We start from the raw sequence: 18,155 nt of genomic DNA, 5'->3' as shown, positions 1-18,155 counted from the left end.
TCGGGATTCTGACGTCTTGCCCACACCAGCCACAAACTGTAAAGGGAAAAAAGACATTTACAGATTCAGACCTTTGGAAGTGAATGGGCAGTTGCCCAGATGTTCAGGATGAACCCTAAGCCTGACATTAGGATCCTTTAGATAGTCTTCAGCGTCCACTATCTGTGAAGCACTGTAACTCTCACTTGAGAAACCGGAGTTTTGAGGTGGGAGGACAGGAAAAAATGTGAAAAGATGGCCCTGGCCTCAGTTTTCTACAAAAGAGCCATGTGGGATAACTACTCCCACTGAAGTTGTCAACTGTGACCTTTCTGGAAAAACAAGAATTCTCTGTGTATGAAGCGTTGACCAGCTTATAGAAGCCAAGGCTGGAACCAATAAGAACTTGTGCTTCAGGGCAGTGTGAATTCTCAAAAAGTCCCCTCTAGCCCATCTACAAAGGTCTACCATGGAGAACTGTGCCCCTGACAGTGAGCACTGGGCCAGCGCAGGTGGAGAGGTCCATTTTGAAGCCTCACTTACACATGACCTTGGACTAAATTCTGGATCTCAGCTGCCTCTTCTCAAAATGAGGAGCAGTAATTACTACCTCAACAGGTCGTTATGAAGATGAAACAAGATAATGCATGTGCAGTGTTTAATACTATCCTTGTCCTTTAGTAAATGCTCAATAATCATGTAGCAGCTATTAGTAATAACAAGACAACAACATCACCATGACCTAAATACAGTGAGCTGCATACAGTCGGTACTCCCTTGTTGCTGCCAGGACCATTTGTAAGTCTTACTTTGCTCCATGTGGATCACTCAGCACTTTTCTCTCTTCTAGCAATAAAAATCCACTTCGAGAAAAACCATTTAAATCAAGAATAAAAATAACTTCTTTAACTCAAACCACTATATAACACACCTATCAGCTATCAAAGCCATGTCTGCCTTAGATTTTTTTATTTTTTGACTAAGTATGAAAAACACACCAAAATATATTAGAAGCTTAACTGTTTCATGATCAGTGCTACACTAGAAACCCTCTCAACTCACATGATCAGGAAATACATATATATATACACACCAATGTTCACCAAAGCATCACTTCTTACAAATAAACAGGAAATGAGTGTCCACGGGTAGGAAAATGGATAAATAATGATATATGCATTCAAAAAATGGACTAGATGAGAGGTCAGCAAACTTTCTCTGTAAAGGGCCAGACAGTAATTATTTTAGGCTTTGCAAGCTGTACAGTCTCTCTCACAACTACTCAATTCTGCTGCTTATTTACAAAAAGAGGTGGCTGGCGAGATTTGGCCCATGGGCCATGGTTCATTTACCCCTGAACCCTTGATCCACAGCTATTAACATCGAAACATGTCAAACATCAGAACAATATGCACAACATGATTTATTTACATAACGTTTAAAAATCTTAAGGCAATACTTTATAGTCATTGTGGATGTGTACATATTAGTAAATGTGTAAAAATAGGCTCAACTGATAAACTCTGAACTCATGACAGAAGATGTACGAGAATCAACCGTAATTTTTTGTATATTTCCTTAAAATCCAAATATCCAAGCCCAAAACAAGTGAGGCTTAATGCCAAGACCTGATAAAGCTGGGTGGCAGACACATGGATAATTATCATATTATTCCCTTAGTATTTTATTTGAAATGCAGCCCCCAAATTTCTTTTTAAATACTCAATCGGAACAGGCATTTCCCTTTATTTTGAGGAGACAAGACTTAAAAATCAAGTTGAATGTGTTTTCGCTCTGCATTAATTTAATCCAACTGCTAAAATAGACCAGGCTGAGGAGCTGCCACGTTATAAATGAGACGAGGGGGTAAACACAGGCATCCCGTCTTTGACAAACCAAAGAGAACTATATAAACATGCCCAGGAAAAAAAATTGTTTTTGAAACAGTATTCACTGTTTTCTTAATTAGGAAAGTAATTCATGCTATGTGTAAGGGGAGAAGAAAAACCCTGAAAAATAATGGCAAGCACAAAGGAAAATGTAGACCGTGAATCACCTATCGTCCAACCGTGACTATTAACATTCTGATGTGGGTCCCCATCCAGGACTTGTTATGTGCATTTTTTAACTTAGAAAAAATGGTATACCGTATATACATATTGTTTTGTAGACAGCTTATTTGAACAGATTTTATTAGAATATTCATTTATGCATCTCTTTTTTCCTGTATTTTTATCTCAAAATGGTTCGCACGCTTTACACGAAGAGTTCACTATTGATATCTTAGCTCAAAAGACTTTGATCCCAGTTGCCAACCATGTGGAGAAGTGCATTTCACCTCCATTTGTCGTCTAGACCAAATCAAAGCCCCCCAAAGCCCTCATTGAGCCACGACTCAGAGCTGCCTGTTCTAAGCTGTTTGTAAAAATTGTCTGGCTAGCTACCACCTCTGTAGACCAGGACCATTTGATGAAAAATACAACATACAAAGCAGTTACTTGTTTGTCCTCAAAACATCTCTGAAGGATATAAACTAAAACAACTGCCAACCTTACTTTGTAAACAGAGCAGCTGCTGTTAAGGAGATTAATAAGTAACTTGATCCTACCCTATAGCAGAACCTTCATCCCTTAAACAAGACTTACTGGAAACTCAGGCTTCCATCACTGCTGCGGGCTGAGTGCTTTGCTACACCTATTAAACCTACTATCAGCAAGCAATTTAGCATCAACTGCATTTATAACTCTGGGCTTCCTGTGCAGCTGAAAAGAATACTGTTTACAAATTCATGCCACTTACATGAACAAATCGGGCTTTTCTCAACTTTGCATCTTCACGTCAACCTCCTCTTTTAACGCCAAATCTGCTTTTCTGATAACTTCATCCACCTAATCACCCTTCTTGGTTAGCCATGGAGCTTTACTGTTAGGAAGGAGGAGGAAATAAGGAGGAAAGGAATCATGCCCCTGTGGTCATAGCTCACCAGAACCATGAAAAGTCACTCTTCCAGGCCAGAAGGGAAAAACAAGCATGGGCTGCTGTAGATCTGTCCAGGAACCTACACAGTCTAGTGGCCAGGAGTTCACTGGTCCCACTCAGCTCTCCACCACTCCCATTGACTTAGATTTCCCCTTTCCCTGCCATTTCTCCCCATGTTTCTTTCTCCTGTCCCTACACCAGCTGTCTCTCTTACATCTCAAGTTCAAATGCCTAAAAAAGAACTGCTCCATTCAGATCTTACAAGCCTGCTCATCTCAAGTTCTCCTGACCAGCCAACAAGCAAATATCCAAGGGTCAGATCCTTTCCCCTGATCAATTAACTGTGACCATGGTGGATGGAGGGATGGGCCAGGAAGAATAGAGATGGCCAAAACTAAAGAATTGCCCAGGACCACTTCTGCCAGCGGAAGACTAAAATGAACCAGCTTCTGAGAGCTGGCCTGGCTTTTAAATCTACTGGTGTCTCAAACTAAACACATCATATTAGTCTCAAACCAACTTCTTCTAAAGTCTGCAATTCCATGAGGGCATCACCATTATCCAGGTTCTTCAAGCAAATAACACTGAGGTTCTCACTCATTCACAAATGTCCTTCCCACATTACAAAGTAGCTTACCACTGTCCTCTACTCTTGATTCCCGTTGTCACCCTGTATTAGATCTTTGCTCTTTCCTAGTTGACCTGGTTTCACTACTTGTTGCCTTCCTTATTCCAACTCAGTCAACTTTAGAGTTTCACAGGACAATGGCAGAGTCGAGTAGATGCAACAGAGACCACATGGCCCACAAAGCCTAAAATATTTACTATCTGGCCCCTTACAGAAAAAGTGTGCTGGCTCCTTCCCCAGAGCAGTAGTTTACAAAGTGTGGTCAGTAGGCCAGGGCTGGTCAGCAAACTGTTATCAATCTAAAATGAAAAGGAGCTTGCATCAGAATGTAAATAGATTTTTTTTTCTAACAAGATTTTCTTAATGAAGAAAGCAGTATGTTAGTTAACAGTCTGGTACTGGCTCTGCACCTCACCATAACTGTTTACTTGACTTTATTGTACTTATGCCATATAATTGTAAACATTTTATAAGCAAATACATTGATTTTTTTAATTTAATTGCTTCTGAGTCCCCAGCTTGGTTAAAGTCTCTCTGAATCCCTATATTGTACACACAATTTCTATACTTTCTTACAGAATTTGGTTTTGTGTTTACATCTAAGCATTTAAACCAACTAGAAGTTTTAATATAATTCAAGTAAGGGCTCCATTTTTTTTCCATGTGTGCAGTAGCACCAGCATCATTTAAACCTGGCTTTCTGTCACTAAACTCAATATCCCTTTTCATATATTAAATCATATATACTAGAATTTATTTCTGGATTTGTTATCATTTCATGATCCTATTTGTCTCTCTGTAAGTCAACGTCATATTGAATCAATTAGTGACTTAATAGTTGTATTAGTTACACATAGCTACATGATACTATTACCATAAATTTAGAGACCTAAAACATCACACAATTATTATCTCAGAGTTTATGTAGGGTCAGGGGTCTGGGTACCGCTCAACTACGTCTTCTGTTTCAGGGTCTTCCAAAGCCTCAATTAAGGTGTTAGGTGGCTACAGTCTCATCTGAAGCTTAAATGGGGACGGATCTGCTTCCAAGATCACTTGATTGTTGATATCATTTTGTTGATATCATTTCGCAGGCTGCCAAACTGAGGGCCTCAGTTGCTTTCGGTCAGCGGGAGACTGCCCTCAGTTCCTTGCCATGTGGACCTCTCCATAGGGTAGATCACAGCATAGAAGCTTGCTTCTTCAAAGCCAGCCAGGGACAGAGTCTCTCAGGAAGACAGACACCACAATCTTATCTAATATGATCATGTACATACATTCAAACACCTTTGCTGTATTCTATTGGTCAGAAACACAGCTCCTGCCCACACCCAAGTGAAGGACGTTACACAAGAATATCATAAATGGGATCATGGTGGCCATTTTATATAAAATAGCATATTCTGATAACACTGGTAAGGCACATACTTCCCTTTCCCCTCATATTTCTCTTGATTTCTCAGGCATTCACTCTTCTACCTAAATATTATTTTATCAAATGCCACCCCACTAAAAAATCCTGTTGGGACTCTACTTGGAATTACTTTGAACACATTTTTTTTTAAACTGATGTTTTTATAATATTAAATCTCCCCAATCAAGAACACAATGTCCTTTAATCTGTTTGGATCTTATGACCCTCAGTAAGATTTTAGTTCTCTTCATATAAGAGATTTGTCTTTCTTGTTAACTTTATTATGAAATAGTTATGATTTCTGTTGCTACGGAGACTGAAATTTTCCCCCTTCTCCTTTTCTAAGGCTTATGATAAAATGAAATGCAATTAATTTTTAAATTTTTATTTTGCTCCTAGCCACTTCACCGAATTCTCATAGTAGTTTTTTATCTTTAAACTAGACTCTATTAGGTTTCTTAGAATACAACAATTGAATCTGTGAAGAGGTAATTTTATCTCTTCTTTCTCCAACACTGAGTTATTTTTTGTCTTATTACATTTGTAGATCAACCAAAACCACAAATAATAATGGTAACCAAAAATCCCCGTCTAGTTCCCAACTGATTCAAATGTTTCTAGTATTACACTACTTGAACAAATATTTACTGTTGGTTTTAACAACTGTTGAATGGAAATCATCTCAACTAATAAAAAAAAATAATAGTGGATACTCCACCCTCAAGGAAGTAGAGCATAACTCCCCACTCCTTAAGTGTGAGCTAGGCATTGTGGCTTACTTCCAAAGGGTACAGTATGGAAATGGGGAAAAAGAGTAACTTTACAGTGAGAAATCTGACAAATTATCTCAGCCAAGTAACCAAGGTCAGTATCAACAGTGATAAGTCATGCTGATAGCATGTACTGTTCAGATGATGGGAGGAAAATGTCACTTAACCCCTTTGATCTTCCTCCCCAAACATATAACCCTTGTCTAATCATGAGAAAAAAAATCATACAAATCACAATTGAGGGACATTTGTACAAAGTACATGACTCTTCAAAACTGTCAAAGTCATCAAAAACAAGGGAAGTCTGAGGAACGGTCATAGCCAGATGAAGTCTAAGGAGAAATGACTACCAAACATAATATGGTAGCCTGAATGGGATATTAGGTAAAAACTCAGAAAATCTGAATGAAGTATGGACTTCAGTTAATAGTGAATCAATCTTGGTTCATTAACTGCAACATATAAATGTACCATACTGCTGTAGGATGTGAATAATAGGACAAACTGTGTGGTATATGGGAACTCTATGTACTATCTCCATAATTTGTCTGTTCTAAAATTAAAAGTTTATTTTAAAAAAGAATAAGGAGTCATCAATTTCTCATTTGATTTTTTAGCTGAAATATAGCTGATGTACAATATTATATAAGTTACAGTTGTACAGCATAGTGAGTCACAATTTTTAAAGGTCATACTCCATTTATAGTTATTATAAAATATTGGCTATATTCTCTATGTTGTACAATATATCCTTGCAGCTTATTTATTTTATAAATTTTAAATGACAAGTTTATATTCATTTACTCTAAATAGGAATATCCTTATCCCAGTGACAGGGCTAAATTCAGCGACCTAAATTCATTATGTTTTTGGTTTCCACTCAAACTCTTCTGGAATCCCAGCTCTCTTTGGTAGCAATCTATAAAACCTAAGAAGTTAATAATCCTTAATTTCCAGGATAGGGAGTGTTCTGATCAACTTATTCATTTAACAAATATTAACACAATACCTCCCATATGCAAGAAATTAAGAAGCAACACTCTATGCTATAAGAAATAATGCTGCCAAAATATATGAGACACATTACAAAGCACTTGAATGTCATTTAACTTTCACTACTTGACTGAGGCAGATATCTTCTATTCTGAAGAGGAAACTGAGGCCCAGAGAGAGCATGTGACTTGCCTAAGGTCACACAGCAAATGTCCAAGCCAAGACTACACACGGGACTAGTTTTAAATCCCCTGCAATAGAAGGCAATAGCTAAAAGAACACCAAGAGAGTGATACAGTTTAGAATATGAAGCAGAAATTGGAAGAAGAAAGAAATCTTGAAAAGCTCCATCAGAAATAGAAATTGAACACAAGTAGAGATGAGGATGTGGAAGGGATGTTTAGGAACATTTACCACCCAGCTGCATTATCAAGCTTTGGGTTCCTTTTCAACCTAAGGTCTTTGAGAAGTCCTAACACATTCCCTAGAAATCATAAACTCTCAAATACTGTCTGTGGAACGATGAGAACAAGGAACTGACCCAGGAATTCTATACATCATTATGATTATGTTTGAAGAATGGGAATTGAGGCACAGAGGCAATGTCAATTCACTAAGAAACAAGCATTGGTAGTCTGAGGCAAAAATAAAAGTCCCTACATTGGTGGGGGGAAGAAGACTGATTATTCAATAGGCATGGCAACTAGTAACCACCACCACCCACTTCTAAACCTATTTGATCAGTGGCAATTCACCTCTAATCATCAACAACTCAACTAGTTTCAGGAAACATACTTCTGGCTAATTACAATGACAGCCTCACACAATTCAAGGTCAACCAATCAGCAGCAGATGCACTGCGGTGACTGCTTCTCAGAGGCAAACAAGTCTCACCCAAATAGCCATGGTTCTAGGGCCAGGGTCAGCCACTCCTGCCTCTGTAACCAAAGCAACCATCAAACACCACCACACTTGCCCAAAAGATCAGAAATTCACTCATAAACCGTGCTTGGCTAGTACAGTTCTCCCTGTGGTAAGTAAAGAATTCCAGATTTTTGTTTTACATATTGGATGACAGTCTAATCTTTTGACAGAGGGCAAAGCAAGCCTCTTCCCCACTTTTCAGTACAACCATAAACAAATACATTCCCCCTAAAGAATGGAAACGACTGTAAACTCTAAGAATTCAATTGCAGACACTTGGCAGAGACTAGTTCATTGGGTGATAAAAATACTGGATTGCCTATATATTGCTTGTAGAACCTTCTCCTCAAACTAGCTTTATGGTACTACAGATCACTACAGGAAAGCATTCATATGGTAAGTATTTATAACAAACTGCATCGCAGACCAGAGTCACATCCGAGGAATGAGAATCATCTTGGGAATGGTTTAAAAAAATACATACCCAGGCCCCTCTCCAGATCAATTAAAATTGAAACATCATGAGCTAGGACCAAACATCTGTGTTTTTAAAAGCCCCTTAGTGATTCTAATGAGCACTCCTCTAGTCAATGACGAGCAAGTTCTCCTAGGAATGACAAGGCCGTTTTGGTTCACTAAGAGACCCTGGAGACCTAGCCTCAGACTTTTCAGCAAAGCAGACGCAATCAACAGGCCAATGCTAGATACTCAATGGCTAGATATTCCCTAGCTATCTCCAGATCCAAGAGACACAAGATGGACCAGGCCTGCTCCTGCTGTCGTATACTGAGTTCTCTGAATCAGCGGTTCACAATTCTACCTGCACAGCTGAATCACCTGGGAGATGATTCTAAAACTATGAATGCTGGCACCCTCCTCCAGGCCAACTGAATCAGAATCTCTCGGGGTGAGGTCTAAGCACATAGTATTTTAGCACTCCTTAGGCAATCCTGATGGGCAAACAGGGTGGAGAATCATGGATCTAGATTTTTCACCTAGTACCTGCAACTGACCCACTCCATCTTCTAGTACAAGGCAACTGCAAGCTCTCCTAAAATAAATGATGATGAAAAAGCCTATCATACCTTAAAGGAAGCACAAAGAAAATCTTCCACAGTAGAATTGTGATCCTTAATTCTCACCGAATTATTTCACAGGCTTACATGTTCACGTGATCGAGAAACCAAAGGGAAAACAAGACAAAGAAAAACCCTCTGTCTCCCCTCTCCCCTGTGTCTTTTTCTTGATGAATATGGGGGCTCTATATAAAAGGGGACAAAAGTGTTCAGCCAAGAATGAAAAGCATTCTGTCAAGGCAAGTGGGATAACAGCCAAAAAAAAAAAAACATTTAAAAGCAGCAATCCACTGATCTGCTTGTCATGAGGAGATAACCCAAATTGGAAGCTGCTAAAATGGGTCCAAAGGAGAAAAAGACATAAGAACATATTTTTAAAGTGCACTTCAAATTGCTTTAGCAGTGCATTAGTCACCTATGTCAAAGGTTTTACATGTTTAAACAAAGAAACACTGTCACCTTCTGAGGTGCTTGCTTAAAACTACATAACGCTGAACAGTCAATGAATCATAAGTAATGTAGCTCACGGTAGGGTCAAATCAAGAACTCTAGCTATAATTAAAATTGAGAAAAGTATTTCATTCTATCTGGGTAAAAGTTCAGCTAGTTTCTAAGCAACTATTGAGTGGAAAAGACTTAATGTTCCCCAAATGCTATAAAAGGTAGTGCACATATCCTAACTGCATATTGCACAGAAGAAGTAAAGTTGATTAAATAAGGAAAAACTCTTCAGGTTATAATGCACAAGTCCTGTAATAAACATGAAGGGTTATCATCGTAGTAACAGAAAACAGCAGAGCAATGACCCATTTAACATCAAGCGCCCTACACCCCACCATACTTTGATCTCTGCTGCTTCCACGTGAAATTAATCCAGCAAGGTCTGCATCAGATTAGAAGACACACGGGCCTTCACACCTGGTGGGAAGAAATTAGATGAGCAGAAAAAACAGCAGCAACCTTCAGAGCTTCATTCCCATTTGTCCAACTTCAGTCCCTGATGACCAGATGAACTTAAAAGAGGATGTGCTTCAGTAAGCCTGTTCCAACCGGGAACGCTCCCCTCAACATTCAAAAGCTTTTTAAAAATTGAAAAGTAGATACCAATATCTATTAGAATAACCCAACTATTGCCATCTTAGATGCTCTATTCAATCACTCACAATCAACTACCTATTTAATTAGTACCATGCAATGTAGAGATACAGATATAAAGGACTTCCAGTTAAATATGATGAATTGAACACATCCATTTACCTTGGCTATCTCCCAAAACTCCACTGAAATGACACTAAAAGGATTTTTTTAATCCACAATAACAAAGAGAATGGAAGAGGAGACAACCACAATGACATTTTGGAAGCTGAGAAAAAGCCAAATCCTATGGCAGCTGTGAGAAAAGCCAAGAATAAAATATTTGCACACAAGCACCCCCCAGAAGGCAGCTCCATGCACTCCTGGAACTAGGGATGAAAGGGGGCTAAAATAAGGAGAATCTGGTAAAAAAAGCTTTATGAAAAGCAATTAGATCCCTCCCAACTTCTAGTCTCTGCCTTCTCCCCCATTCCAGCATGGGTTCACTTTCTAGGGAGGGTGAACTGAACTGGGGGACAAAAGCACAGTGAACATTGGATTCTACACTTGAAACAGGAGCTTAAACAAGGGTTTATATATTACATGTGGAGACACCCATATCCCTAACCTTATTCATCCAGAGAGAAGATTGGGAGATTCTTCTATAGGAAATCTCATTAGACCAAAGGAAAAGACCTAAAGAGACGGACTTTGGTCCCAAAACTCAACTTACAATCAACAAACTCCTACTTCATGCTAAGAGCTTCCAATCAGCATTTTCAGTGCTCTACTCTTAAACATATATAGAACAGAGAGCAAATGGTTAGCAGAAATTTGAGGTAAATCTGTAATATGCCAGAAAACAGAAAAGCTTGGAGGAAACTATGCAGAAAGAAGCAAACTTTAAAAAAAATCATTAATATTGTCAGAGGGGTTTTAAAATGATACCACATTTATGAAACAAGAGCAGGGTGCTAGAAAAAGAAAGACTCCAACAGAGAGCTCCTAGAAATCAATGTATAAAACAGATGAAAAAACGTAGTAGCAGGCAAGGTAAAGTGAGAGATCTCCCAGAAAGTAGAACAAAAAGACAAAGAGAATTAGAAAATAGAAGGGGAATAATTAGATGATCTAAGAGGTCCAACAGCGAAAGAGAACAGAGAAAATGAAGGGAAATAAATTTAAAACAAAATAAACAAAAAAACAAACAAACAAGAAAACAGTTCAAGAAAACTTCCCCAGACAGAAGGACCTGAGTTTGCAGATTGAAAGGGTGCACAGGAAAGAGATAAAAACAGACATATAGCAATTGTGAAATTTCAGAGCACTAAGAACAAGAAAGAGATTCCAGAAGCTTTCAGAGAAGAGAAGCAGAATTTAAGAAGAATCAAAATAACATGTGATTTCTCAACAGCAACAAGAATAAGAAAACCTGGGAGAGAAGAAGAGACAGAAAAATTCTTGATGCTACTAGTCTACCACCATTTTAAGCTCAAATGTCTTCTGGTCCTAAATCTAAATCAAGGTAAGAGAAGAGAAATAGTACCATTAAAATGATTCACAGAGAACCTGAGGAAAAAATTCTGCCTAATCTTTCCTCCATCTTCCAGTCAAAAGCACACTAAGATCATCCTTTTTGTTAGTTACCTGACATAACTTCAGAGGTTATGACAAATATGTGAGTACCTACTATGTGCCAGACAGTTTTAGGTGCTAGAGAAAGATAAATTTATCAACTGCATTTACTGAATTGGTAAATGATTCTTATAGACAGTATTTTCTTCATGATCTTGGATTTGGCAAAGAATTCTTAGCTATGACACCAAAAGCACAAGCAACAAAACAAACATAGCTAAACTGGATTTTATCAAAATAAAAAACTGTTGTATTTCAAAGGACACCATCAAGAAAGTGAAAAAACAACCCACCAAATAGGAGAAAATATTTGCAAATGCTATATCTGATAAGAGACTTGAATTAATAAAGGGCACATACCACTCAATAATAAAAAAGAATAACCCCAATTTTTAAAAGGGCAAAGGATATGAATAGACATTTCTTCAAGGAAGATATGCAAATGACCAATAAACACATTAAAAAGATGCTCGACATCATTACTCATCAGGGAAATTCAAATCAAAACCACAAGGAGATACCTACTAGAATGGCTAGAATCAAAAAGTCAGGTAATAACAAATGCTAGTGAGGATGTGGAGAAATGAAAATCTTCATATGCTGCTGGAAGAAATGTAAAATGGTGCCATCTGTATGGCAGTTCTTCAAATGATTAATCACAGAGTTACCACGTGACCTAGCAATTCCAATCCTAGGTATCTACCCAAGAGAAATGGAAACTTATGTTCACACAAAAACTTGTACATAAATGTTTATAGCACTGCTATTCATAACAGTCAAAAGATAGGAACAACCCAAACGTCTATCAGTGGACAAATGAGTGAACAAAATGTGATATAATGCTCCATACGATGGAGCGTTATTTGGCCAGAAAAAGGAATAAACATGGACGAATTTTGAAAATATTTTGCTAAGTAAAAGCAGCCATTCATGAAAGACGACATACTATATGATTTCATTTAAATGAGATGTCCAGAAAAGGGAAATCTTCAGAGACAGAAAGTAATTAGTGATTGCTTAGGGTGGTGGGGGTTGTTGGAGGGGAAAGGGGAATGATAGCTAAAGGGTATGGGGTTTCTTCTTCAGGTAATGAAAATGTTCTAAAATTGACTGGGGTGATGGTTGCACATATCTGCAAATATACTAAAAACCACTGAATTGTACACTTTAAAAAGAGTGAGTTATATGTTAGTGAATTATATCTCAATAAAGCTGTTTTTAAAAGAAAAAAAAAGCATTTAAGGTACAATGGAAAATACAGCATGTGGACCATGGCTTATTAATGAAAATGTCTTACTTAAAATACCCTTGCATCTGAAGACATCTCATTCTTTGGTTGTGAAGTATGAAATGATTACTGAATGCTATTTGACTGAAACGACTGAAAAATGCTTCATTTTGTTTAGCACGCTATAATTTTATTTAAAACTAGACAAATCTTAAAAGTAGGAAAAACGTAAAATGCAGGCACCAAGGGAACTTCAGAGGACATAAAATTCAGTGGTTAAGATGCATTAGGGGGCATTAAGTAATTAGATGCATGGGGTGTTTGTGTTGGCGGGGGAGGTTAAAGAGCTCATATGAAAAGCCTTGGTCCAAAAGACTCCCTTTTTTACCAGCCTGCAGTGATGCTGAAAGATTTTTCAGAAAACTAAATATAATTACCCATATATGATTTACTCCAGTAACAAATAGGAAGTCTAGTAAATACTAAAAGGCCAAACACAAAGAGATTTAAGGAAACAAATAAAAAACAAAACCAGTTCCCAGGAATGGCTACTGGGAAGTTTCAGCAACCAGGATGCATTATTGTTTTCGGTAAGAAGAACATAATATATGATCTGTACAGAGCTCACAATTCCACTACTGAGATTTTTCAACCTGCATCATTTTCAATCCAAATAAAGTCCATTTCTGTGTTTGCCCTGTGTGATATACCAGTTAATTTATCTTATCTCATTGCAGAGTTCTTGGTATGCCTGGTCCCCAGAGTCCAGTTTCCAGACCTGAAGAATCACCAGTGCCCGTGACAAGGAATGTTCGCGGAGGCGGGGGAGGGGGCATTAGGGATTTTTTTTTCCATCCTTAATAAACCTCATTTCCTGCCTTGGTCATTACAAACAGCCTGGTTCACCATTAAGCCGAGTCTGGGTACCTCATAAAGCACTGTGCCTCAGTTTCAAGCCAAAATTAGGGCTAATGGGGAGGGGGGAACAACCAAAGACGGGATTGGTTTTTTCTGCAGAGCCTCAGGTTTCAAAATGACTGCCTTAAAAGCTGAAAACCCAGATTATTTGGGGGGTGAGGGGGTAATGACACACATTCATTCTTCTGCGGGGTAGCTGTGGCTTAGTGTGGGAAAGGGGGACTTGGGAGAAGGAAGTCGTCTACATGGAAAGAGAAATAACGGGGAATGGTCTTTAGGTACCACCCACTTCAAGTGAATCACTGCAGTGTCAGCCCTGCACTGATTCCACGAATTGCCAAACAGGATGAGGTAAGGCACAAGCCTGGAGCGCCCCCCTCCTCCTCCCGCGCGCAGAAAGGCGCATCGCTCCGCGAGGTGCACCATGCAGCCCCTCGAGGCTTCAGCTGAGGGGCTGACGTCACCCTTCTGCATTGAGCTTCAAGGACCCGTAGCAGCACCAGTTAGATGAGGAGTAGAGTTGGGGCGCTATTGCCGTCACCGAGTGGCGGGGGTCCTCCCGCAGGGCTCTGCGGGCTGGGTTCACGCAATGAGAAAAAGACCAGATGAGTGTAAGGGTGGAGGGGAGTGGGAAAAGGGCCGTTAAGCACCATCTCCTGGGTCGCCAAGAAAGCTCAAAGATGCCCCTGGTTTATGTAAGACCCTTTCCCCTCCGTGCGTCTCCGCCCGCCCCCCGATCCGTGTGCTTCGGGGCCTTTGGTCGCCCTTGCCCAGCCAGGCAGGGCTCCTGGCGCCTGCCTCCCGCAGCCCCAAGGGGTCAGGAATAACTGGGAATCTGGAATCAACCCCTGCGCTCTCGCGCCTGCTCCCAGCCGGCCACAGGTTATCTCCAAGAGGCATGGAGAACAGGCTGGTAAGGAAAGATGGGGAGAGGTGTCCAGAGAGGAAAACAGACGAATAAATCCGCAACTTTCCCAAGAGGTTGACCCTAACTCGCGAGCTTAAAAAAATAAATCAATGTATTAAAAATATTTTAGAAAGGTCGACAACCTGCAGTCACCGCCACCACGCAGCCCCCTGCACCCTGAGCCGCGCAGGGTCCAGAGTCCGAGCAGCCCCAAGCCTGCAACCCGCCATCGTGCAGCCCTGGCCCAGCACCCTGCGCCTGTCTTCTTCAGGAGGGGACCGAGATTTGATTTTTGGTTTGGTTTTTTTCCCTCCCCCTTCCCTTCCCGGAGCATCACTACATGGACGGACGGACGGCGCCCCGGCCACCGGTCCGGCGTGGCCACTCACCCAGAAGACGAAGGAGTAGATGATGAGAAGGGTTTTGAGACAGGTTATCACAGGTTTGGTCTCCATTCTCCTCGATGCCATACTACAGAGCTCCGGCGGCGGCGGCGGCGGGCGGCGGGCGAGCGCGCGGGAGGGGGGGGAGGGGGCGGGGCGGGGCGGGGCGGGGGCTCGTGCCGCGAGAGGCCCCGTGCGCGCGCAGGCGAGACGTTGCGCGTGCGTGAGCGCGCCCTCGCGGAGCGCCCGCTTTAGGAACCGGCCAGCAGCGACTGCGCATGCTCAGAAGGCCGCTCGCCCGGCGAGCCCGCGTAGGCTCAGCCCTTCAGACGAGGAGCGGGCCGGGCAGCCGCGAGGGAGTGGGAGAACCTGGAGGCCGGGTCGAAGGTCAGGGCCTCTTCCAGGCCGCCACAGCACGTAAGTTTCTGCTTTGTACATAGTACGCTTTCCATTTGCAGGCTTGTCTGCACCTGGCTTACTGGTATCCCCGAAAAGCAATCAGATTTCTGCATTTGGACGCCCCACCAGGCCTTCTGAGATGGAAGTGGCCCAGTAGTCATGTCCTTGGAATAAGCGGGCCTTGTCTGTGCCAGTAACAGACTGTGACAGGTGGCCAGAGATACAGCTGGAAGGCTGGTCAGGAAACCGAGCGCTCAGACACCCCAAATCCTTGCCACCACGGGAGCTCCATGTTTTAGATTTCCTCACATTTTGAAATCATGCAGCTGAATGACAGGAAGTTTCTATATGAAGGTACCATTCTTTCTGTACATAAAATGAATAACAGATAACAGAAAAAAAAGTTTTAAGTCCCTGCGGATCATTTTTCCCACCCTCACAAGTACAGACCACCTCACACTCAGGAAAGAGAACTGTATCAAGGTCAAAAAATAATGTTCAAAAACAATTCAGAAGTTCCTCAAAAAGCTAAACATAGAGTTACCATATGACCCAGTGATTCCACTCCTAGGTATAGACCCAAGAGAAGTAAAAACATTATGTTCACACAAAAGCCTGTCCATGAATGTTCATAGCAGCACCATTTACCATAGCCAAAAAGCAGAAACAACCCCAACGTCCATCAATTATAAATGGGTGAACATGATGTAATGCATTCATTCAATGGAAAATTCTTTGGCCACAAAAAAGATGAAGTACTGATACACGCTATAACATGTATGAACCCTGAAAATATGCTATGTGAAAGAAGCCAGATACAAAAGACCACACAGTGAATGTTCCATCCAGAATAGATCCCTAGAGACAGGTTAGTGGTTGCAAGGGGCAGCAGGAATGAGGAGTGACTGTTAATGAGTGGGGGGTTTCTTTTGGGAGTGACAAAAATGTTCTGGAATTAGATTGTGGTGATGGTTGCCCAATTTTGTGACTATACTAAAAACTACTGAGTTGGACGCTTTAAAAGGGTGAATTTTATGGCACGTGAATTATATTCCAATAAAAAAAGTACACTCCACCCAGATTTTCTGTGGCTGGTTTGGAGAGGAACACACAGTACAGATTCTTTGGGAGATTTAGCCTGATTCCTGAGAGGCTCTGCAGTTAAAACAGCAACACTATCCCCGGCCAACTCGACTGTGGATGATGTTAAGGATAGCTTTTGTGAAAGCGTGAAAAACAGAGTCAATAAAGCTTGAGGAAAGCCTTGCCAAGGTCACTTGCAGGAGTAATTATTACCGCCAATGGGTTGTACATGGTCTCAGGTCAGTAAGGCCATTGTATAAACAGGACACAAATATGAGGAAGAGGAGGACTTGCTTAAGGTAATGATCAACCATAACAAAGAGGTATGTGGTCATAGAGGGGAGTGGAGAGAAATATGGGTGCAGGTGGAAAAAGATTAGGAACAGATTGGCAAGGTTTCCCTTCGAAAGGAAGACCTTGTACAATGATTCTGTACTCTGGTTGCTCATTTGCATCACCTGGAGCACTTAAGACCACACAAAGCTATGACTGCCTGTGCCCAATCTCAGGTAGCCTGAGTCAATTGGTTTGGGGTTGAGGGCTCAGCAGGTTTTAAAGTTCTTCAGGTGGTCCTAATAGGAATCAAGAGTTGAGGAACACTGTCCCAAGTGCAATGAGCTTAAACCCAACTTCAGAAAGGAGCTTTCTTCACTTTTATACTCCCTGGGCAGCAGCAAGAAAAGGATACTGAAAACTTCAAACCCAGTGGGTACTCTTAGCTGCAAAAAGTCTTGCCCATGCATAATTATTCTGTAAAGGGGTCAGAAATCTCAGTTTTTCAACCCAACAGGGACACCACTGAGCATCATAGATAGTTCCATGAGTTAATATATGATATTCACAGATGGCACCCATCAGCTCAACTAACTCACCATTTCACAGTTTGTCCAGAGCCTTTAGGGGAAAATTTGGGCTGTTCTAGCGAAAATAAGTTATTTAAATGTAAAAATAAATATGAATATTTGGTAATGTAATTAATGGGTAAATTAACATAGCCACAGCTAGATCCTTGCTAGGGTGACAAACCATGCCAGTTTTCCCAGGACTGAATGATTTCCTTTAACTCTGGATTTTTATTGCTAAAACTGAAACAAGTCAGCCACACTGTCAGTGAACTAGCAGCCCTGACATCCTCTGGGAGAACTTATTGAAAATGCAGAGCCTCGGGCCTCACCCCAAGCCTATGTTAACAAGATCCCCAGGGCGTTCAGATGCACAACAATGTCCGGCATTTTGTCATGGATTGAATTGTGTTGCCTCAAACGACATGTTAAAGCCCTAACCCCATTACCTCCGAATGTGACCTTATTTGGAAATAGTGTTGTTGCCGATGTAATTATTAAAGAGGAGGTCATACTGGAGTAGGGTGAGCCCTTCATCCAGTATGACTGGTGTCCTTAAAAGAAGAAAAGACCCGGGGAGGGGGCTATGTGAAGGCACAGAGACACACAGGGGAGAAGCCGTGTGACTGATGGAAATATTGTAACTGTAAGCCAAAGACAGCCAAGAATTGACTGTCACCACTGGAAGCTAAGAAGAGGCAAAGAAGGATTGCGCCCAGTCTCAGAGGGAGCATGGCCCTGCTGACACTTTGATTTCAGACTTTTGGCCTCCAGAACTGTGAGAAAATACATTTTAAGAATTATTTTAAGCCACACGTTTTGGGGTACTTTGTTACAGCTGCCACGGGAAACTAATAAATGTCTAAGATTCACTGATCTTCAGTCCCTCAACATATAACCACAGCTACCATATCACCCAGCAG

General features: G+C 40.9%; 1 protein-coding gene and 1 pseudogene across 1 annotated transcript in view; one reads left to right on the top strand and one right to left on the bottom strand.

Annotated features, from left to right (window-relative positions):
• The window catches only part of TSPAN7 (tetraspanin 7), a 113,747-nt gene extending 98,682 nt beyond the window's left edge, over positions 1–15,065 (bottom strand). Inside the window, exon 1 of the mRNA XM_006211833.2 lies at positions 14,915–15,065. Coding sequence (XP_006211895.1) covers positions 14,915–14,995 — 81 coding nt within the window. The 5' untranslated portion in view covers positions 14,996–15,065. The remainder of the gene's footprint in view (positions 1–14,914) is intronic.
• A 179-nt stretch (positions 15,066–15,244) lies between these two features.
• Positions 15,245–18,155, top strand: part of LOC102538875 (ferritin light chain pseudogene) — a 49,862-nt pseudogene continuing 46,951 nt past the window's right edge.

The sequence above is a fragment of the Vicugna pacos genome, chromosome X (genome assembly GCF_048564905.1).
Source record: "Vicugna pacos chromosome X, VicPac4, whole genome shotgun sequence".
In the NCBI taxonomy this organism is placed as follows: Eukaryota; Metazoa; Chordata; class Mammalia; order Artiodactyla; family Camelidae; genus Vicugna; species Vicugna pacos.
The sequence above is the reverse complement of the archived record's forward strand: the minus strand, read 5'-3'. Positions and strand labels throughout refer to the sequence as shown.